The 24,915-nt window shown below is 41.4% G+C and overlaps 1 protein-coding gene across 1 annotated transcript in view; it reads right to left on the bottom strand.

Moving 5' to 3' along the window:
• Nucleotides 1-19,849: 19,849 nt before the first annotated feature.
• LOC308298134 (uncharacterized protein) overlaps nucleotides 19,850-24,915 on the bottom strand; it is a gene marked incomplete at both ends in the record, with an annotated part of 29,499 nt that continues 24,433 nt past the window's right edge. Inside the window, 3 exons of the mRNA XM_080741691.1 lie at nucleotides 19,850-19,878; nucleotides 20,781-20,855; nucleotides 22,339-22,394. Coding sequence (XP_080597817.1) covers nucleotides 19,850-19,878; nucleotides 20,781-20,855; nucleotides 22,339-22,394 — 160 coding nt within the window. The remainder of the gene's footprint in view (nucleotides 19,879-20,780; nucleotides 20,856-22,338; nucleotides 22,395-24,915) is intronic.

The following is a 24,915-nucleotide window of genomic DNA, read 5'->3' as shown; positions in this document are numbered from 1 at the left end:
TAACTTTAATACAGTAATATAGTACAGTGGAATAAGAAAAGAAAAGGTCTGACCCTAGGTACTGGTATAATTATAGTTCAAGGCCAGGCAAGTTACAAAATGTATGAATGGGTTTTGTGGAATCTCCATTGAGAGTGCTTCCATTGTTCTCCACTTTGATATTGTGCATGACATCTATAATCCACTCATTGTGGGATGGAGGTTCTACGTCTTCCCATGTAAATAGGATACGTAAGACGTCTAGTCAACATTGATGCTAAAGCCACAGCTTTCTTTTTTATGAGCAGGGGTCCTCACACCATCCCTATCAGGGAATATACCAAAGACAGCAATGATAGGCGATGGCACAACATTCCAGCCATATAGACTAGTATTAAAAAAAACATGACTGGAAATGAACAAGTGCAAGACAGGACCAAATCATGTGGTAGATGGTTGCTGGGCTTGCACATGTCACACAAAGGACACGGGCCAGGAAATACTTTTACAAGTTTGGCTTTGGAAAGACGCAGGCGATGTATGGCCATATCCCTGGAGCCATTCTAGTTCATCTTCCCAATGTGAAGAGGGATTGCAGCTATCCATTATTTTTATTGTAAATCATTGACACTTTTCCCGTGTTTGATACATTGATTCATAGAATTCAGGCAAGATAGTGTAGGGATATGATGGAAATAGGAAAAACCTTTGCGTATGAAATCTCAAATTTGTAAACAACGAGAAAAAAACACGACTACCAGTAAGTCTGCATTCTGGGGATATTTGTTCAAAGCTGGCCAAATAGTTGTCAATATAGAGATCCCGCATACCCTTATCATGCCAGATTTGAAATCCTTTGTCTACTAAGGATGACTGGAAGAGATGGTTATTTGTTATACTGTAGGTGAGTGAATAGAAATATTCAGAATACCCAGACTTTTTTTTAAGCTGTTTCCTAATTCGTAATGATTGACATATAATTATATTTGAATTCATGTTAACTGGTGATGGTAAAGATACACAAAGTAAGGCAGAGAGCAACTGAGGTTTGCTCGTAGTTACTTAAAATGTGCTGCCTAATGATTGTAGGTTTGGAAGGGAGAGAGTGCCCCCATTTTTTATTGTAAAACATAGCCAATCTAAAAGCTCACCTCTTGCACTGCAAGGCGTCAAAATAATTTGGGGGGTCAACTGTTGCCCACTGTTGTTGCACACTGGGAGGAGCCGTGGGAACACACACATCCCCTCCCAGCGAGAGTCCGGGAACGCCAATGGTTTGATCTGTGTCGTGAATCCTCGGACCTTCCTCTATGTTCTCCAGGACCACCAGTGCATCTGCCTGCAGCGGCGGCGCGGTTGACTCCCGGGTGACCAGCCAACACAGATGTGCATCCGCCACCAGCCGCAGGTTGCACAAACAGACCATAGGGAAATGATAAAGATAATCAGAGACTCCAGAGATATTAACAGGAGATTCTGTAGGAGATCCTCCATTCTGCATCATGCGCTTTATCACAAAACTAGGGACGTATGTGCCGAAGGTGAATACTGCCATTACAATTGCAAGAACCTCGCGTTTCTCTATTGGTGAGCGGCGTGTGCACCACGATAGTGCTGCTGTTGCACATGTCACCACAGTTAAAGCAGAGGCCGCAACGCCCAACCCGATGATGGAGTCGTACCCTCCGAAGAGTCCGTAGGGGTGGGTAAAGCTTTGTGAGAAAAGCATGCAGGCGACACCCAAGGTGAGGGCGATCGGCAGAGAAACGGACTGCAGTTTAGAACTGCACCGGGGATTGGCCGCGGTGAACTCCAGCACCACCAGGAGATGTAGGAACACCCCACAGTGCCTTGAAACGTTCCACAGTAACAACACCAATAACTGGCAGAGGTCCAACCACCACTCGCTTTCCTCCAGCATTTCTGTCACTATCACCGTCGTGGACAAGCACTGGAGGAGGGCTGTGAAAACCAGCGACACGACGAACACTGTGAGTTTTCGGCGCTTGCAGCAACAGAAGCATATCAACACGCCGATCAGCCATGGTAGACCGAGGCAGAGGCCGAACAGCAGGAGACACAAAGAAGCGATTTCGTAATTCTCCATGAAGAGGCAACGTTGTGGTACCGCTTGGTCTGGTCTGGAAAGAGAGAATGTTGACATGTTTGAGTCGTGGAGAATTTTAACTTAAGTAGAAATATCAATACTGCAATATAGAAATACTATGTTACTAGTAAAAGTCTAAAAGTCTCCCTCCACTGGCCTACAGTACAAAACACTGATGTTGATACTGACATGATACTGTTACTGACATGATACTAACCATGATACTGGCCATGATACTGACATTGATTGATTGAAGACTTTATTAGAAGTTTGCATAGGAAAAGGTACAGTTTCATGACGGTACAGTTCACTGGTACAAGGTCTACTAAAAGGAGATCCATGAAAAGACTAGGCTTATTTCCACCGGAAACCATTTAAGTATCTCATATAAAAAACATGATACTGACCAAGACTAACCACCATGATACTAACCATGTTACTGACCATGATACTAACCATGTTACTGACCATGATACTGACATGATATACTGACCATGATACTAACCGTGATATTGACATAATACTAAAATGATGCTGACCATGATACTGATACTCAACAATTTCAGTAGTTATTACATTATGAACTGTTATAACATTGTGAGTGGCTATTGTGTTATTACAGTATGCAAAAAAATCTGTTATTACATTATGTGCACACACACACTTCCCATCCCAGTGAGGGCTACGCGCCTCTGGGGGTGTTTCGGAATGGATTTAGTCAGAGGATTAAGTTTATTGATTTTTTTTATTGACACAAATCACGTGTGGTAGCAATATTTTAGACTGTCAATATAATTATGTATTATTGTGTATTTGTCAATCCCATTCAATGTAGATCAATCACTTTCCACAGCAATGTAACACATTTAACTTGACAGCAGCAGCTGTTAATCTTAACAACTGACAGACGCTTACTCCTACCTTAAAGGTTTCCTGTGTAAAAAAGCAGAAGAGCTTACTAGGATCCCCTTTCAGTTGACCTTGTACCAGTGAACTCTACAGTCATGAAACTGTATACCTTATCTTTCCTATGCAAACTGCTAATAAAGTCTTCAATCAATCAATCAAAACCTTGTGTCTGTTTATAGTAGATGCCATATATGGAAGACTTCTATAACTACTTAGAATATATCCTTATGTATGACTCTGTCCACTAACCACAACTCCAGCTACTTGTGTTCTCTTGTTTTGTATAATGTAGGGATGGGACGATAAGCAATATTGTCGTTTATCGTGATAAAAAACACTCACGTATCATGGAGTTTTAATTTATCGTGAAATATCGTCCCATCCCTGGTATAAAGAAGGCACATGTCTGACAATCGGGAGGCTGCATTTGCATGGGGCAACGCCCTAGAGGGATCGATCCAGTGGCGGGGGAGGGGTTTGTATACACAGACAAACCCCGGGGGGCCCACCACCAGGGCTTCTGAGCAGCCGGGGGCAGGGCTTAGAACAGGGCCTAGAATTGACGTGGGATTACAAATAACACGCTCTGTTTTTGTATAGGAATAAATACATTGTTTAATTCCACTCTACCCTTTCCGGAATGTCATTTTATACTGAAGTAAGGTTAATAATTTCCATTGCACACGTTACAAACAACTCACAAAAACAACACATACAAACACAATACAGGAACATTAATACAGTAATACCTAGTGTGTGATGTGTGAAATAAGAAAAGAAAAGGACTGACCCTATAGGTAGTCCGTTTACTGTAGCAACCCCAGCTGGCCATGAAAGTCTGACTGATGAGTTGTAGATGACTTTATTGGAGACTGAAAACTACAGAAAAGGTATAAATACAATAAATATAACAATAAAATGTACATACTGTATGTACATAACGTATTATGAAAATATAATAAATTGCAAATTTCAAATAATTGCACATTTCCCATATATTGCCTACATTTCCATTTAAACGATACCATGCATCCTAAACCCCATCATAACAATAATACCCAATAGAGCATCCACAATTAAACAGTAACAAGAAAACATTTATACAAAAATACCTTGTGAGTTGTGACCCTTCCAGCCACCAGGCGCTAATCAGTTGACCGTGTCCTGCCCTGGACTGTGCAGAGTGCAGACTCACTGCAACAATACACAGATACTAGCCATAAATTATAGACTAGCCCTTGTAGAGCACCTTTATTTTGAAGATGTTTTCTTCAGAATTAAGGTTCTCTACAAGGGTTATAATTTATGGCTAAAGATACAGGAGTACATGTCTGCAATCTGATGAATAAATGATGATGCATTCAATGGAAGGCTTTTCTTTTGTAAATAACAGAATAGACAATAAAGCAGAACCTGGACAATGTCAGAAAAAAGGCATGACTATGTATTCACATTCTTTACTTAAACGGCCACTGACATAAAAAAGGAGGGAAAATGTATTTGCTTTTGTATGATGATTTGTGGGAATGTGCAATAAGCCAATCAAATTAATTTACTATTACTGTACTAATGGTTATCCATTGTTGTGGGTGAGGGGCGGAGTTTAGCCCTGAATCTGCGACACAGAAAGCTGGCCGGAGTGAAAATGTGAATATAACTTGTATTATAATTTATATAATATAGTTCAGAACTCAGCGAGTTGTTGCTCATCATTGCTCAATATGTTTGGTTTATACTATATCCCATTCCTCATCTGATAGTGGAGCCCTTATCTTCACAATGTCTTCTAGTAGAGGGATTGCAGATATCCATAATTGTGGGCTCGCCTATAAGGCGAGCACACTTTAGATATTGTCATTATTGTGGGCTCGCCTATAAGGCGAGCACACTCTAGATATTGTCATTATTTATCTATCAGACATATCAAGTTCTCCTCAATACTTTGTCCGCTATCAACTCCTACATACCTAGTGAGAAAATGAAAATAAAAACATCAATGTGTTCAGCTTACTGTGGCGACGTGTGCTATTACTTTTTACAGCAATCGGCCAAATGGTGGCGCTGTAGGAAGCCTTCGAAAGTGCGAACTTTGAACAGGTATAGCTCATGCTGTGTTTGAGGTACAGGCATGAAACCTGTATACACGTATGCGTCTCCTCATGCCGAACAACTTTTAGCCTCTGACTTTTGACCTCTGACCTTTAGGTCTCCCACAATTCGGAATTATATGAAAAACAGTAAAAATCTATCTCCTCCTGGGTTTTTTTCGTTACGCGCACGAAACTTTTTTCACATGAACGTTGGACCAATACGGTCAGATTGATCAACCAGATTTTTTTTAAAGTGAAATATAATTTTTTAATAATTTAATCAATATTGCGGTTTTATGCAAATTATTCTTCGGCCTCTAAATCATACATGCAAAGTTACACGTTCATGGCATTTGGTAAAGATGTGGAGGGTTAGTCAAAGTATCACTGAAACCAATTTTATTCCAATCAGCCAAAGGGGGGCGCTATACGAAGCGTCTGAAAATTCAAACTTCAAACGGGCATAAGTCATGACTCGTTTCGTTTGAAGACATGCAACTTGTTACACGCGTGCTTTGACTCGAGCGGAAGACATATGTGTCGTTGTTAAGTAAGCTCCGCCCTTCAATTTTCCGCCATTTTGAGCAGTTTGTAAAACGCGTAAACCCGCTTTTATTCTGGAATTTTCGCGTCACGTGCACAAAACTTTTTTTACGTGAACTTTGGACCGATATCTAAAGATCTATCAGATCGGATTTCTTTAAAATTGAAACATGCTTTTTTAAATAAATTCAATGAATATTGCAGTTTTATGCAAATTATTCTTCTGCCTCTAAATCATACATGCAAAGTAACATGTTCATGGCATTTGGCAAAGATGTAGAGTGTTAGTCCAAATATCACTAAAACCAATCTTACCCCAATTGGCCAAAGGGGGGCGCTATATCATTTTGAGCAGTTTGTGAAACGCTTAAACCCGTTAGGATTTTTTTTTTTGCAATTTGCATGAAACATTCTACACACAATCTAAGGACCTTTATCTAATATGCCTATGAAGTGCACACACACAAAAAAATTATAATAATGAATATAGCTGCAAGCAGCGATAAAGTGTCCAAAGCCAAAAACACCTCAAATCATGAACACAGCCTGCAATGTGCGTGAAATCTTGCAAGCACATTCCCAATAGGTCAAGGAACAGATACCACCCTTCTTACATTGGCCTGTTATAGCGCCACCAGCGGGTCAACTTTTGCACAACACATTTTTGGAACAAAATGGACCAATCGTTGACGTCAGTAACGTCAAAGAGAGCACTGCCTGCGATCTTGACATTTTGTGCTTTTATAGCCATTGTTTTCCGGCTTGAAGCGAGCCCACAATTGTTTCGAAGGAACAATATTTTTCTAGTTTATCTATCAGGCAGGCAGTCATATCAAGTTCTCCTCAAAACTTCGGTTCCTTTCTACTCCTACATACTTAGTGAGAAAATGAAAATAAAAACATCAATGTGTTCAGTTTACAGTGGCGAAGTGTGCTATTATTTTCTATAGCAATCGGCCAAATGGTGGCGCTGTAGGAAGCCTTCGAAAGTGCGATCTTTGAACAGGTATAGCTCATGCTGTGTTATACATACAGCCATGAAACCTGTATACACTTATGCGTCTCCTCATGCCGAACAACTTTTACCCTCTAACTTTTGACCTCTGACCTTTAGGTCTCCCACAATTCGGAATTATATGAAAAACAGTAAAAATCTATCTCCTCCTGGGATTTTCTCGTTACGCGCATGAAACTTTTTTCACATGAACTTTGGACCAATACGGTCAGATTGATCAACCAGATTTTTTTTAAAGTGAAATATAATTTTTTAATAATTCAATCAATATTGCGGTTTTATGCAAATTATTCTTCGGCCTCTAAATCATACATGCAAAGTTACACGTTCATGGCATTTGGCAAAGATGAAGAGGGTTAGTCCAAATATCACTGAAACCAATCTTATTCCGATTGGCCAAAGGGGGGCGCTATACGAAGCGTCTGAAAATTCAAACTTCAAACGGGCATAAGTCATGACTCGTTTCGTTTGAAGACATGCAACTTGTTACACGCGTGCTTTGACTCAAGCGGAAGACATCTGTGTCGTTGTTAAGTAATCTCCGCCCTTCAATTTTCCGCCATTTTGAGCAGTTTGTAAAACGCGTAAACCCGCTTTTATTCTGGAATTTTCGCGTCACGTGCACAAAACTTTTTTTACGTGAACTTTGGACCGATATCTAAAGATCTGTCAGATCGGATTTCTTTAACATTGAAACATGCTTTTTTAAATAATTCAAACAATATTGCATTTTTATGCAAATTATTCTTCTGCCTCTAAAACATACATGCAAAGTCACATTTTCATGACAAAATAGTGTAGAGGGTTAGTTCAAATATCACTGAAACCAATCTTACCCCAAATGGCCAAAGGGGGGCGCTATATAATTTTGAGCAGTTTGTAAAACGCTTAAACCCGTTTTTATTCTAGGATTTTTTTTGCAATTTGCATGAAACATTCTACACACAATCTAAGGACCTTTATCTAACATGCCTATGAAGTGCAAACAAAAAAATTATAAAATAATAATAATAAATATAGCTGCAAGCAGCGATAAAGTGTCCAAAGCCAAAAACACCTCAAATCATGAACACAGCCTGGGATGTGCGTGAAATCTTGCAAGCACATTCCCAATAGGTCAAGGAACAGATACCAACCTTCTCACATTGGCCTGTTATAGCGCCACCAGCGGGTCAACTTTTGCACAACACATTTTTGGAACAAAATGGACCAATCTTTGACGTCAGTAACGTCAAAGAGAGCACTGCCTGCGATCTTGACATTTTGTGCTTTTATAGCCATTGTTTTCTGGCTTGAAGCGAGCCCACAATTGTTTCGAAGGAACAATATTTTTCTAGTTTGACTACAAATCATTGACAATCCAAATCATTGACAATCCAAAAATGGATACCAAGCCCAAATTTGGGGGATATTTGTTCAAAGCTGGCAAAAGTGTTGTCAATATAGATCCTAAATACTCTGTATACCCATCATACCAGATTTGAAATCCTTTGTCTACTAAGGATGGCTGGAGGAAATGGTTATTTGTTATAGGTGAGTGAATAGAAATATTCTGAATACCCAAATTTATTAAGCTGTTTCACAATTCGTAATGATTGAGATACAATTATATTTTAATTCATTTTAAAGGTGCATTTTTATTATTATGGATATATGGACAAAACCACACCTTATGAACACAGAGATTACACACATTTATCGATAGACCAAGAGTACCTACAGTATATGGAATGGGAAAGTAGTAAGACCTCTCTTTTAACATTTTCTTCTTAAAATTGCTAATAAACAATTACTTAGTATCCATATAATCAATTATTTGCATTGCAAAACCATTCGATACCGATTATCTGCATTCCAATATTTTGCAGTTTGCATATCGATATAGTATATCGTTGCAAATTAAAATAGATTTTTCAATGCAGTTACTATATCATTACCATATGATTGCAGGTTTTGAAGGGAGGAGAGCCCCCCCAAATGTTTTGGTCTTTGTTTCCATAAATTATTTTCTTATACGCTCTTGTTTATAATTCCAAATAAAGGAAGAGATCATCTGGTTGTGCATTACATTTAGTTTGACTTGGTTCCACAGAAACATTTCTAATTGTAAAACATAGCCGATCTAAAAGCTCACAACCTCATGCACTGTGAAGCGTCCAAATCATTTGTTGCACACTGGGAGGAGCCACGTGGGAACACTCACATCCCTTCCCAGTGAGAGTCCGGGAACGCCAACGCTTTGACCTGTGTCGTGAATCCTCTGACCTTCCGCCATGTTCTACAGGACCACAAGTCGAGTGGTTGACTTCCGGGTGACCAGCCAAAACAGAAGTGCATCCGTCACCAGCCGCAGGTTGCTCAGACAGACCAAAGGGACATAAAAAGGAAGATAACCAAAGACTGATATTCCACTCTGCATCATGCACAGCATCACAAAAATAGGGGCGTACATGCAGAACGTGAACACTGCCATTACAATTAGCAGAACCTCGCGTTTCTGTATCAGTGAGCGGCGCGTGCACCACGATAGTCCTGCTGTCGCACACATCACCACGGCCAAACCAGAAGCCACAGCGGCCAACCCGATGCTGGAGCTGTAGCCTCCGTGGACCCGAGGAAGTATGTAGGCGTAGGCCGTGCTATCCGAGAAAAGCATGCAGACGACAACCAAGGTCAGGACGATCGGCAGAGAAACGTAGACGGACTGCAGTTTGGAACCGTAGCGCGGATTCCCCGCGGTGAACTCCAGCACCACCAGGAGATGTAGGAACATCCCGAGGTGCCTTGAAGCGTGCCACAGGAACACCAACTTGCCACAGTGCTCCAACCAGCTCCACGTGCCGCCCGTCAGCCGTATCACCAGCACTGGTGTGGACAAGCACTGGAGGAGGGCTGTGAAGACCAGCGCCACGTTGAACACGGTGGCGTATCGGGGCTTGCAGCAGAAGGATATCAACACGCCGATCAGCCATGGTAGACCGATGCAGAGGCCGCTCAGCAGGAGGCACAAAGAAACGATGTCGGTGTTCTCCATGAAGAGGCAACGCTGTGGGTCTGGTCTGGAAAGTGAGATTGTTGACATGTTAGTCGTGGAGAAAAGTACTCAAATCTTTTACTTAAAGGACTAATTTGATTTTGTACAACAAGGGTTCATATTTTAGACATTAGAGATAGGGGCGTATCTTAGCCCCTAACCTGCATGCCCCCAGGTTGGGGGCATGCATTGTTAGACACAAGATGCCCATTCCCAAGATGCACCGCAATCTTTCATGGGCAGATGTGACTTATTGGGGCTGGTGTAAATAGTAACAAAGAAATTGCTGCCTTATTGTGTCGAAAAATACACATTTAGCCACTTGTACGCATGCCCCCACCCACAAAATCAAAATACTCAAATCTCTAAAACAATAGAAAGAAGCTTATCTTCTTTTCTCTAATGACTATCTAAAATATGAACCTGTGTTGTAAAAATTGTCCTTTAAGTAAAATTATCAATACTGCAATATAGATATACTCTGTTACAAGTAAAAGTCTGGAATTCAAAATGTAGTTGAGTAAAAGTATGAAAGTATTGGCGTCAAAACATCCTTAAAGTACCAAAAGTAAAAGTAAAAAAATGCTTGAAACTAGCAGATCTAGAAGCTTTTATCAAGAGTCAAGAGACCAGTGGGACCGAAACCTTTCTCACAAACTATAACACATCAGGAATAAAATATTTGTTACATACCGTCAGTCAGTCAGGCTCGCAATAATGACGTGCACAGCAACAACACCAGGATCTAGTGACACTGAAGCCTGCAATCTCCAGACACCTGGCTTATATGGGTTTTACCTCTGATTGATTCATCATGTGAGTAGGGTATTGTATACTAAGAGAGGAAGCACAATTAAGGTCTAGGCTAGCACTGTTCTTTTGATTAGTCATGTGACTTCTATGAATGATCAAGGGAAATAAGACACTCAGGTCCTTATTTGACCTAATCAATCAACACCCTTGGCTCACGTGTGACTATCAGCAGACATGTTCAAAGCCCCCAGCTAGATCAGACCTGTGGCTTATAGAATTTGTACTTGTTTTTTAAATATACTGTATGTATATCTGTTTATTAAGATTTGTCTTATTTATAGAATAGAGGTATTCAATAATACAACGTGGTCACAGAATATACAGATATATTATACATAGATTTATACCCTAACCCTATCCAAGTATAGACGTCTTAGTTAGTGAATCATTCTAAATGTTCAGATTATTCTTCAATGTGAGCGGGTTGTACCAGGACCTGCGCAGCAAGAGGGACTGATAGTGAGGGAAAGTTAGCCGATTGCTAGATCAATCTGGGAACTAAATCTAAATCAATAGCTTTCTTCACAAATGTGTTCATAAAGGTGTCTACTATCACCTCTGAACAAACCCAACTCCCTTGACATATAATACTTTGTGGGAGCCAATCAAAGTTGGGGTACCCCGAGGGCCTGGGATTAAAGGGAGAAAAGAAAAGGCCAATATGAACGTATGAGGTGTGTTATTAGGGTATTTTGGGGCTGCTGAATCCATTCCAACCATTAGTTATCAGTAGAAATTACTCCTTGGCCATAACATAGGCCACACATACTTTTTGTCTGTCCACGAGACATAATATTGGCAATGCAAAAAAATGGTTGGAGTAGGGTTTGAATTCATGAAAACTATTCAAGATCAGGCGGGTAAGCACACATCATGACAAACAGGATAACATGTGCAATCTGACAAGGAACACTCAAACACAGGGTTTAAAACATAGGGACTAACAGGACACAGGTGAACTCGAATGACATGATTGGCAAAGCCTTAGCCAATTAGGCCTATTTCTAGCTAGATAGAAAGAAAACTACACCACAGTGAGGTGATAGCTCTTCACCTTGGACTTTGATAGAGGCTTAAGTACAGTAGTCGCAGAGTCCCACTTTTTTATGACAGGGCATAACACACTATGCTATTAATAGATAAGCATGGATAAAAGGGAGGCAGTCAAATAAACTGAGATAATAATAATCAAAGTCTTCACTGAATGTCCTTTATTGTTTATAGAAGGCCCTTGCAGAACAGTGTATGAGCAACAATAACATAAAGGAAAGCATCAGCCTTACAATTATGTATATTGAGTTAGAAATCAAATATCTGATGTTTTATGGCCTTGTTTTGTGACGATGATAGTGAATTGAGTCTGTGGGTGCGTTTGGAAATACAGGACTGCACTGTGCACAGTGCACTGGCCAATACTAATACGTGAGTGTGCTCGGGGTGCACTTTTCCAAAAGCACCCTATTTGTGTAGCCAATTTAAGCCAAAGGTTTCACACAAACACACACGCTTGCGCGCAAACACACACACACACACACACACACACACACACACACACCGAACCTCATTCAATATAGTGCATCGCTACACTATGTGGCTAAATTATTAATCCATAAAATAAAAATTGTTTGATAGGGCATACAACTCACATTATGAAATAAAAAGTATATAAAACGTTTTTCTTTTTTAATTGAATAATAAATGCTTTTTATTACATTATCTAGCAGGCTGCACCTCCCCAAAATATTAATAATAATAATCTGACAAGCATTATTACAGTTCAGATTACTTGGAATCGTAGGCATTACAGTAAGTTAGATTGGTTATAATATACAGTAAATACATATTTTTCAAAATTGTAAAATATATCCAATCTACAAGCTCACAACCTCTTGCACTGCGAGGCATCAAAATAAATGTGGGGGTCACCTGTTGGCCCCTGTTGTTGCACACTGGGAGGAGCCTTGGGAACACACACATCCTCTCCCAGTGAGAGTCCAGGAACGCCAATGGTTTGATCTGTGTCGTGAATCCTCTGACCTTCCGCCATGTTCTCCAGGACCACCAGTGCATCTGCCTGCAGCGGCGGCGCGGCTGACTCCCGGGTGACCAGCCAACACAGATGTGCATCCACCACCAGCCGCAGGTTGCTCAAACAGACCATAATGTTATAAAGATCAGAGACTGGTATTCCACTCCGCATCATGCACATCATCACAAAACTAGGAGCGTATGTGACGAACGTGAACGCTGCCAATGCAATTACGTTAGCCTCGCGTCGTGTGCACCATGATAGTGCTGCTGTTGCAAATGTCACCACAGCCAAAGCAGAGGCCGCAGCGCCCAACCCGATGATCAAGTTGTTGCTCGTACGCGAGTAGAGCATGCAGACGACACCCAAGGTGAGGATGATTGGCAAGGAAATGTGGACGGACTGCAGTTTGGAACTGCACCACGGATTGGCCACAGCGAACTCCAGAGCCACCAGGAGATTCAGAAACACCCCACAGTGCCTTGAAGCGTGCCACAGGGACACAAATGTGTCACAGTGCTCCAACCAGCATGGTTTGCCCATCAGCCACATCACCATCACCGGCGTGGACAAGGACTGGAGGAGGGCTGTGAAAACCAGCGACACGTTGAATACGGTGAGTTTTCTGGGCTCTGAGCCTTTGCAGCAGAAGGATATCAACACGCCGATCAGCCACGGTAGACCGACGCAGAGGCCGAACAGCAGGAGACACACGTAAACGGTCTCGATGTGCGGACCGTTGCTGCTGCTGAAGCTGATGTTCTCCATGAAGAGGCAACGTTGTGGTGGCGCCGTTTGGTCTGGTCTGGAAAGTAACATTGTCGACATGTTTAAGTTGTAACCTCCCCCCCCTTCCAGCGGACTGGAAGAGACTCCACATTCAGCTACACGATACAGTAAAGCATAACCATAAAACCTTTGATTCTGTGGGGGAAAAATATATATATAATATTTAATTATTGCGACCGTAGGTTTACTATGAAAACTGGCAGATCCTGTCCGTCAGTGACTCAGTGAGTCCGTAACGCCTCAATGTCTATAGCTGACTTGTTCTGACATCACCTTGTTGACCGTCACGCTCTGACTTGACCAGATCAGCAGAAGGGTATACATTTGTAATGACATTGGATTCCAGGATGCAGACCTCTCAGATTCTACCTTCAAGACAGAAGTATGTTTCATTGAGCATCCATATATGGAGACGACTGTATCATCACCTAAACCTCCATATATGGATCTGACCTCATCAAACCCTGGATAGCCATACATCGAGACCATATGACAATGCCCACACAGTATATGGACACTCCATATATGGCTATATACCGCACCTAGGGCGAGGTCGCTTCTCGCCCTTAGGGTGTCTTACTGGTATGATATATTACTATACTCGAGAGCTCAGAAGCTGGTTGCTTAGCTGACAAAACCCTCGGAGAGGATCCAACGGGATTCTTTAGATGCTAAGATGCTAGCCCTTTAGATGGGTTTATAGGGTTATTAGATGGGCGACACGTCCCATGACACATATTGCCTTATACGGCCATTGCCTTGTACAGGCCATGACATCAGCCTGTCTGTCATAGATGTCAGCATTAGCGTTATCTCCATATACAGTATAGAGCTCCTAACAGCTCCATTCTCCATGGGGTGCCTATAGCATTGTAGGAAATGTTCTTAACAATTACATTTGATAAATACCCTTTGTTTAGCAGATTTCTTTCTTTCTTTAATTCTTTTTTCGCAGAATAAAATGTTTAATGATTCACCAGGATCCTGGCTAGCTTGATTTATAGGCTTAAAATAATTGACACATAAATAATTGTGTAAATCTCTATGGGAAAAATGTATGGCAGAGAGAGAAATCAGGTCTTACCTCAACAGATTTTTATGAAGTGGGTCTTTGGAGGATTTGATGATTAAACTTCGGATATACAGTAGCCTACAGTACTTTCCCATGCAGCAAAAGCTATAAAATGTGCTCATGAAGTTGAGTACACTTTATGGAGTCTACAGGCTAAAGTGCACAGCTTCACCTGAAATGACCCACGCCCCAATGGTTTACTGCACATATTTTTATTATTAGCCTATTGTTTATACAGGGGGATAACAAGCCCAGGGATTATTTCCATTGAGGTCCTGTGCATTCAATTCATTGAGACATTTAAAGAAAGACAATATACAATAATATGCAAAACATCTTATATGAGTGGTAATTCAAATAAATATGTACAGTAAACAGTATTAAGGTACATTATTAAGGATATTATGTTATCAATACCAATGCCCATATATGGTAATGTTTTGACATAACATTGTTGTTATCATGCAGGGGTCTCCATATATGAGTAACTGGTCCCATATACAGCACTGGCCAGATGGCCAAGAATTGGCGCGATGTCACCCTGAGGTGTCCCAGTCTTCACTGGTTACTAGTATTATTATTAGATAAGCATGGATAAAAGGGAGGCAGTCAAATAAACCGAGCTGACATTGTGTTTCTCGCATTCAAAATGACATAGTACCGTATATCATGTACTACCAGGGACGTGCAGAGAATGTTGGAGAGGCAGGGGCTGACATTTCTAAAAGGGCCTTTTGGTGAAAATATTGAAAATTGCCAAGCTCACAACGTGTCACGCTGCGATGCGTTGTGAGCTTGGAGGTTGGCTATTTCCGGAACTTGATTCACTGAACTATAGCATAGTCGATACTGGAGATGTGGCATATGGCATGGATTTCTACACAAAGAGGGCAATTCTTTCAACATAAGATGCCGCATTCAAGTTCAGGAGAGTTTGACAAGGCAATTCTCTTGAATGCTGCCTTCAGGAATGGCATGGAAAGGGGGCATTTGCATTTCTTTTACCATAGTAAAAACTGCATTCATGGTCTGAATTAAATACGGTTACACATTGTCGCTTTAACTTACCATACCCTGTTATTTCAGTTTGATAATATTAGATATCTCTGCTGTCGGGCCGAAACCTCCTAACTCCAAAATGTTCATTTTCGGGAAAATGATCTCAAGTGGAGTTAGGAGTGTTTGACCCAAGGGCTTTTTACTACTTTTTTTACTTTGCGCCACCACTTTTGCATCCGTTCTGGAGCACCAGGAGTCGGTGGTCCCCGGGAATTCCCCGTGAGCAGCACCGTTGGGGTGGTCATTTGGTCATTTTTGCACATTTGGTCATTTTTTACCAAATGTGCCCTGGGGGTCCCTGGGGCTCCGGGGGTCCTTGGAGGTTGTAGTTTGGCAGGCAAGGAGTGTGTGTGTAAAATCTGGCATGGATCGGGTCAACGGGTGCGGAGATATAAGCAGGGAAAAAGTGTGACGTGTGAGCACATTTGGTCATTTTTTACATCTGGGGGTCCCCCAGGGACCTGGGGGTCCCTGGGGCTCCGGGGGTCCTTGGAGGTTGTAGTTTGGCAGTCAAGGAGTGTGTGTGCAAAATTTGGCATGGATGGGGGCAACGGTTGTGGAGATATGAGCAGGGCAAAAGTGTGACTGACTGACTGACTCACTGACTGACTCAGCCACGGACAGCCGGTGGAGGTTTCTACAGTAAGTAGCTCCCTACGGTCGCAATGAAAAAAAGAGAGGGCCAATCGGGTGGAGTTAGCTGGTTTGGCAGAAAGTGTGGAGTTTGGAGGTTTTGTCCCAGACTCCCAAGCACTTTTTATTAGTACTATCCACTGGTTCAATATTATTTTAACCAACACTCAGATGTAAAGGTGTTCAATGTTCAGCCCTGATTTATGCCAATCAAACCCCTTAAAATGGAGTTAAAGGGGAAGACCACCCATTTTCAATATTGAACTATGTCATTAATATACCTTAGAGGAGTTGTGTGGAAATAGAACCCAAAATCAATCCTCCAGTTCTAGGCAACACAGAAGGGAGGGAACTTTTTTTCTATTTCCACACAACTCCTCTAAGGTATATTAATGACATAGTTCAATATTGAAAATGGGTGGTCTTCCCCTTTAAGAGGTTTTGGCCAGACAGTGACGATACAGTATTTATCACATTCAGCTGAGCAATATTTCACTGCAACACCTCTTTGTACACCAAGCTAGAGGATGAAATACTTGTGAAACACTTCATGTTAAATCACATGTGGAATATATTGTTTTTTTTTTTTTTCTTTTCTTTTCTTTTGGTAATAAAGATAAAGATCTCATCAACCCACCAACAGTGGTACCAGAAAACCGCTATATATTTACATAATACAAAGTTTAAAACAAATGACAAGGTGCATGGGCACAATCGTAGTGGGTTTCAATAGAGGTAAGCGTGGAGAGGAACATGTATACCAGTCAAAAAAGGACTTAAATACAGTGCACGCTTGTTTGCATAGAAAAAATGAATGATTTATCATTGTATAGAAATATAGGTCTAAATAGGGCAGTGAGGTGATTTAAATAAAATTATAGGAAAGGACTCTCATTTAAACCATTAAGTTTCATGGTATTTAAGGTATAAATCCAAAATGCTTCTCTCTGCAATAGTAGTTTTACCATGTCACCGCCTCTAGGTTGCAGGTTGACCTTCTCAATGCCCATGAACGTGAGAATTGGTCGGCGGCTGATCCATGCCCTTTCTTTATAATGGTTACAAATATGTTTAGATTGTGTTTGGTTTGTCCAATACCATACTACAAGAACACTACAACATATAAACCACATGAGTTTTGTTACAGTTAATAAACCCCTTTATTGTATATACCTACCTGCCCAGTCTGTGGGTGATAAAATACCTTCACTGGTGTTGGAGCAATGTGTGCGTCTTGAAAGAACCTCTCTTCAAATGAGAAAACCAAGGCTCGAGGCCCGGGCCCCTTACACCGCCTAAACTGTACTAAGACTTCTCAGAAGGTGAGGTTATGCGTAATTCAAGAATGAGTATGGATGTGCCATAAAACAAATACTAAAGACAGGAGACTTCTATTTAAAATAATAGCTGTTAACTTTATTATATCAATACCGTTTGCACAAATGGGCTATTCTAAGTTCTAAGTAAAATCTATGTAAGGAGACAAAAGAGAAAATAATCCAGGTACCGGTACCAAAAAGGTTCGTTCAGTAAAGTACACAACAGCGAGCTGTAATGTTCTCGTAGGACGGACGCGGGCCCCCTCAAAACGAGAGGGGTTATACTAATGTTCAGATCTTCGGCAGGGGAGGCGAGACTTCTGATTGGTTCGTGGGAGGAGTCCTGAGCTGGACTCCATTGGTGGTTTCTTCAACTAAGCAGGCATGATTGGCCACACACTTAGAGAGGTAAGGCTGTCTGCCTCCACCCCTTTCGCCACGTGGTCTTCACTCCTCCTTTCCCCTGCCCCTGGACTGTGCCAAGGTGTCGTAGACGTCTTTCTACAGATGGTTGAGGAAGTGAGCTTCTTTGCAAACAATAGATCAGTGTATCTTTTGAAACAGTTTGAGGAACCAGGAACATGTGGACGTGCACCGACTGACCCTGTGCACGAGTAGATGAACTCTGAAAGAACCTTTTGGATGAATTCATGAACTTCTAACACATGAAGTGTGGCCGGGCCATAGGATAATACTGCAAAACATTGGCTTTCGGTACTTGGATATAATGTAAAAATACAGCACACACACACACACACACACACACAACCATAGTATGATTTTCGTATACTTTCTATCATTTATCATTGATTCGTGAGTTAATCACATTATAATTATCAGGTGTAAGAGTATTCATTGATAATCAATCATTAGGGTAGAATAGATCCGTTTGTATTCTATCAAGGGATTACACTGTGTATAACCATTTTTCCTTCCACACCGTTCAGCGGTTTTAGACATTGGGCGTTATAGTGAGTAATTGGGTGTGGTGACCAACCGTCTTTCTACAGATGGTGTGCATGTTGCAATGTCTTGACCTCTGCTCTAGTAGAACGAGGAAGGGTGGTATGGTTTAGGCAGAGCAGAGATTCTGGAAAGTATCCGTAATACCAAGGTGATGTCGAAATGGTTAACAACAATCGAACTGTGTGCGTGCGAAAATATAGATCTATTTAGGTCAACTTAGGTCAGACACTAGCAAACATTTTGGTACAAAAAGTATTTGCAATATTATCATATCATAATATCATCAAATTCCCCCTTTGATCTGCCTCTAGGGCAGATCACCAATTAGTGATATGATAATTGGCACATTTTTCAGAAAAGTTCAAACTCCTCGCTTTGGACTTGCTTTCACGAAGTCCACTCAAATCGGGTAACGTTTCTGAAAAACATGGTGAGCAGGGGTCAACAATTGCTTTTGATGATTAGAAACAATAAATGGCACCCCCTTTGGGGTGCTACTAACACATAAACAATGGCACAATATTCTATGTTTCTGATGACATCTATTTCATACTTGTTAGTTTCTATCTGTTGACCATAAGGTCAACTTGGTCTCTGAATCCAGAGTGTTCACTTGGTTGGACAGACCACAGTTTTTAGCCACTGACGTGTCAGTCTATAGTGGGGTATTGTTGATCAGATCCCCTAACTTTTTCCTGTTACAATTGTGATCAACGTACCCCTGTCATCCCTGTGTGACTGTCCAACTTCACTTTTGGTCATAAAACAACATCCATATGATGACATCAGAAGCATGAATTAATACGAGACCCCCTTCGGGGTAAAACAGAACTCAGTGCAGAAAATACCTAAAACTATATCTCCTAGTCCTTTGGGGATGCTAGGGATTCACATAAGCAGGGAAAAACAATTTTATAGAAAACAACAGGTTCAATGTGTAAGTAGACTGGAGGCTGGTCTATGTGTGGGTGGTTTAAACCATCAGTGTGTATAAAAACAACCAATTGATTCTGATACGTTCTAAGACTGCTCTGGCATGGAGATGAGAAGGACCATGAGTTTCTATGATTAGGAGTTGCATGAGATTTTGGGAGCAGCATATGCTATCTCCTTTGGAACGCCACAAGCCTGTATCGTCCTTTTTGCAGCCTTTACCCGAGTGATGGAGAGGGAGTGGAACAGATAAGGGGTTAAAGCGACATTTACGCACACACAGGCGCATGCCCGCACTCACACATACAGTATTGGAACACACACACAAGTGCACGCACGCACGCACACGCACTCATGCTCACAGAGATGGGAGTCAGAGAGGGGGGGGTTTAGTGAAGCAGCACCCCCACGCAAATCTTCTGCTCGCACACACATACAGTACGGTAAATTCATTCTCACAGAAAAGTCATCAAATAAATGAAATTATAGTATAATACACAGCCAGAAGCCTCTAGCAGGTTTTAAATCTTAACGTTACAACAGTTTAAATGAATTTAGGCTAGTTCCTGACTCCCCCACCTGTGTCGACTACAGCGAGGGAGTGAGGGACATATAAGAGTAAACAGGAATTATCAATACTGTAAACGACCATAATCCTATGGAGGGCTCTAAAATCTTAAAGTTACAACAGTTTAAATTAATTTAGGCATCAATAATTTGAGTTAGTTATTCTTAGTCTTAAATCTTAACTTTAATTTCTCAGAGACATTTTAAAACGTCTTAAAAGTACTTAATATTACAGAAAACAGAACTGGTCAGTAACATAGTCAAAGATAAAAATATTGTTTCTCAATTTCCGATGGCGGGGCCAAGCCATGAAAGTGAGAGACCTAAATAAACACAGTATTATCGGTACAGTGAACATAACAGTAACAAACTGACAAATACTGACCCTTCATAGGGTCCAGACATACCAGTAAAAAGCTATATGCTGACTAGAAGTACTCGTTAAATTCAGGCCGACTAGAAGTACTTGCCCTAGGTTATAAGCCAAACATATAATGACCATTCATAGGGTCCAGACAAACTGACAAAACAACAAGTTGATCAACAACTTGTGGACAAAAACGACTGTACCGAAAAAGTTAAAGTCTGAAAATATTTGTCTCTGCTTCCTCATCACAACGAGAGAGCGAGACCAAACAGATAAATAGATAAAAATAGAATAGGGATTGTGCACACCTCCCTTAAACTTTCAAAGAAGAAACAAAGAGTTTTACGACCATTCTGTCTAGATAAGGATTAATTTACGACGCGTGTCAAACCAAAACATTATTAGGAGCTTTCGGACTCCTCCGACGGAGGGAGAACATATTTCACAAATCATATCAATTATCATTACATTAACATCGTTAATTCAAAATTCAAAGACACGACACGTTACGGGGACTTAGTAAATATGTACTTATCTTAATAACTTAGGAATTTACCAAGCGCAGAGATCCAGGTGCAGCCCAGGACCGGGGGAGTATCCAACCTCTTGTCCGACAGTCCAACCCGGTCCGCTGCTCCCGGATGTCCACGTGGTTCCACATTAATCCAAAACTCATAACACTGTTGTCAAATAAAATCCTTTGTCTGAAAATACAGCAATGTAGAGATAAATTCCAAATGTCTGGTTCTTTTAAAGCGTGTCGGAGCGTTTTGACCAGCCCTGGTGAGAGAAGGACCGTACAGTACCGGTCTCAAGTCCCCCCCTGGCTGGTCAAACGCACCGCAGCTTGACCATTCTCGAAGGACCAATTAATAAATAAATTATGGATCTCTAAATCCATAGTTAAAATAAGAAGAGACGAGCCAAAGGACTGATCTTAGATTGCTGTATTGAGGAGAGACAGACAAAGAAGACAGACAGTGAGCCTACCATCCTGGTGGCAGCGTTCTAAATCTCTCCCCACCACTAGTGGCAGGTCGAGCATTCTCTCTCTCCGAAAATGGAAGTTTAACATGTATATAAAGACATACAGTTTATGACAGTAAGAAGCGCGGAACATATTGATTCGTTCCCATATCATAACAAGAAAGTAACCGGAAGAAAGTGACACGTAGTGCTTGTAATTTTCCACTAGTGACTTATATCATAGTATCACAGTGATGATGATAATAATCTGATGCTTGGTAACCTCCGGATATGCGGTTTGCACTTTGGACCGGAGTTAGCAAGTGTACAGACACCCATATTTTAAGGAGTGTAGGTACAGTCAAGAGCATGGCATACTTCCTACGGTTGGGCATAGTGTTCCTATATATCCTAATATCACTCTCTGACTTACTATATGTTTTCAGATCTTTGTAATATTACTTCCTGGGCTTGTGTATGATTTCTGACTATGTGTAAATGTCGCTTATCTATACGCCCAGATCGCTCTGTGTAGACTTTTGGCGTCAGAGGTGATGTTCATGCAGTTATCAATAATTCTGTGAAGACAAAAACAGCAGACATTAGTACATGACATAACATACAAACATTTAACATACTACGTTCCCTCCATCCCCCTTATGTTTCTGATACAGGACTGCATTGAAAATGCCGTCCTTTTCAGAAACATCCAGGATAAAAGGTTTGTTGGCTTCCTGAGTGTAGTCAAGCATAGGGGTTACGGCCCTGACAATTGAGACAGGGGAGCATGAACATGTTTGGTTTCGCGACTCCCTCTACTACAGTGTTCTCGCGTCTAAAATGCTGCCTGCCTTCGGTTAGCCAGATAAAAGCTCCAACAAGGTAGAAGCTTGGTCTTGAGTAGGGAAAGAAGGCTTCAAACACTCGCAGCAACATGATTCCGCCCGTAAAAACCGTGAGGGACCTGACGAAGGCCTGAAGAGCGCGCTTGGCCATGGTTTTTTTCTCCATAATCATTAAGACCCACAACAGGACCAACGCGAAGCCCATAACACAACAATCAGATAGCTCAGTGCCGATTAAATAAGGGCCAGAAAGGTGATTATACTTTCCGAGGCAATACAGTTTCACCCCGGAACCAACCATACCTATGAAGCTCCCTCCAGTGGTTACCGTGGTGAAAGCGTTGCTACCGATGTCCATACTGGACAAATAGATAGGCAGGACCCACCCAGAGAGGCTCCATAACCCCTGGAAGCCCCTGTACAGGTTCAAACACGTGTACATGAGCCCCAAGACCGCTCCACGAATTAGAGGGTGGCCTTGCCTCTGGGTCAGCCACAGCATCATGATCGCGGAGGATACAAACTGACCGATTGCCACACCCGTTGGGGGATCTGTCAAAATAGAACCCCAAGGGGTGCTGTAGCTATCGTTCCCCTGGCTCACGTTGCTGGGGACATTACTAGGGCCTGTATAATACACCATTAAAAACACCAGGAGCCTCAAAAACTGGACAAAAAAGTCAAATCTCAAGAAAACTTATTCGAATTTCACTAGAATAGGAAATGCGTCAGGAGTATACAGGGCTCTGGTTCTATCTCCTAACATCCCCATGTCGGTTTTATCTGCAGAATTATAACTCACTGGCAAAGATTGACATTTCCATTAATCCAATCCTCCAGGTCTCATAACTTCTAAAATACACGTGTGTATCGTGTATTTCAGCAGCGGAAATTCTTCTATGAGTAATAGTATAACAAGGGTGTGGTCCAATAACTAAAGTAAGACTGTAAGGCTGATTGCTTCCGGGTTGATAATCAACAATGACTTCTAACATCTATGAGTTTAGAAATTTCTTATGAGTCCTGAGGGATTGGATACACGGGGTATAGACCAATCTCTTGTAGCATGCTCCAGATAAACAGGCTTCCGGTTCTATTGTCCGAGTGGGAACAAGGGGTCAATGGATGTTCTTGGAAAGGTGTGGACTTCCAGAATCTCTCTCTGTATTGATCTAAAGACTGCCACTCACCGATGTCTGTTACACAAATGGGACAATCCAGCTGGAACAGCTCTTGAATACGGCGATGGAGCTGATCGTAGTGGGTAAGTTTTTCAATGAACAGAACTTTGGGACCTATTTTTATTTAAAAATACCACTCTGGGCTTAGGTGGGCACCCCAGCTCTGCAGTATACCCTCTAATGAGAAGCAGGCACAGTAGACTAATGGATGTACGCTTGAGGCCTGCATGAATTTAGACTATTAAATGTTGAAAATCCCCAAATTATATATCCTGAAAGGTTCCCTTCCTCCACAAAAAAACGTAGGGTCAAACACGTTCGTTAGCACAGGTTCATACATATACAGTTCGCAGGGATGGTGTGTGCAGACAGGCTCTTCAATTGGACGAAAAGGATCAGTTCTGTAATGTATGAATACAGTACGCCCTAAAAATGGCCCTGTTGTCATCCAGTGCCCTCTTTTAATGAAACAAAGGCAACATTGGCGTGTCTCTGTCTCAATTATTCTTGTTTCTAATTGTGTCCTGTTCTCCAGAATTTCTATGAACCAATGTTTATGATAATTGACAGCAATTTTAAAACACCAATCGAGACTGGGAGATGAACTATAACTTGTTAGTACACCAGCTTCAGTAAAATAGGCTGTTACTGTAGTACACATTGACAAAGATATTCTTACTTTAGCTGTTCGTCTTACAACAGTACACAGGCAGGAATTGTCAGACTTATACTAGGTTTAATTAATGATTTAACACTGTTTAAGTATTTTTATCCAAACCATCTAATGGTCGGAAGCTTCTTAAGACTTTCTAATTTCTGGACTCTTTGAGACAGTCAAGATTGGTTTTTATTCTAAAATGTTCAGAAATGATTTTGCTATACCAATTTTTGCTCAAAAGATGCGCTGTGATGTTTTCTATCTACTAAAAATATTTAGCAGTAATACAAAACAAGTTAACTATTTTTTAAACACACTTGTACATCGAGCTCATTCAAACCATCAATCATCCACTTTATTCCATTCGCTCTCACAATCTCTCACAGTCCCTCTTGTCCTCCAGAGACACTATTTAAACTTCCACAACACGGCGGAGACACCGTAACAGCCTCCCTTGTCCTCCAGAGACACTGTTATTATTTACAATACGGCGGATACACCGTTGTGTTATTGGGCTAGGATTTAGTAGATGCACCCCCCTCACACTGCGTTCTTGGCTAGGATTTACTATAACTACCCCCTTCACGCTAGGGACTCGAGACTTACCACATAGTGCTCCCCTTACCTGGGTTCTTGGGACTTTGGACTTACTATACCTGCCACCCTCACCCTTTTACACATAGGCAACTTCTTTATACTGCGCTCCTTACAGTAGGCAACTTCTTTATACTGCGCTCCTTACAGTAGGCTGCAGTTATACTACGCTCCCAAGCAGTGTTTGTCCCACAGATTTTACTGTAATATTCCTATCGAACTAGAATGTTTGACAGTTCATACAACAGCACAACTAAATTTGGAACCTATGCCAATGTGCACAATTTCAGTGTAAGAGGTTTGTGCCTACCTTGTTAGATGTTGTAGGTGGCCACCTGTTGTACTGGTTGGAACTGGAACACTCAGGGAAAGCAACAACACGATTTTTCCGAAAATTTTGAATCTCGAAAATTGTTAAAAAGGCACAAAACTCATCACGTCGGTAGG

Source organism: Nannobrachium achirus (genome assembly GCF_963921795.1).
Source record: "Nannobrachium achirus genome assembly, chromosome: 14".
NCBI classification, from domain to species: Eukaryota; Metazoa; Chordata; class Actinopteri; order Myctophiformes; family Myctophidae; genus Nannobrachium; species Nannobrachium achirus.
This window is presented reverse-complemented; position numbering and strand designations above follow the sequence as displayed.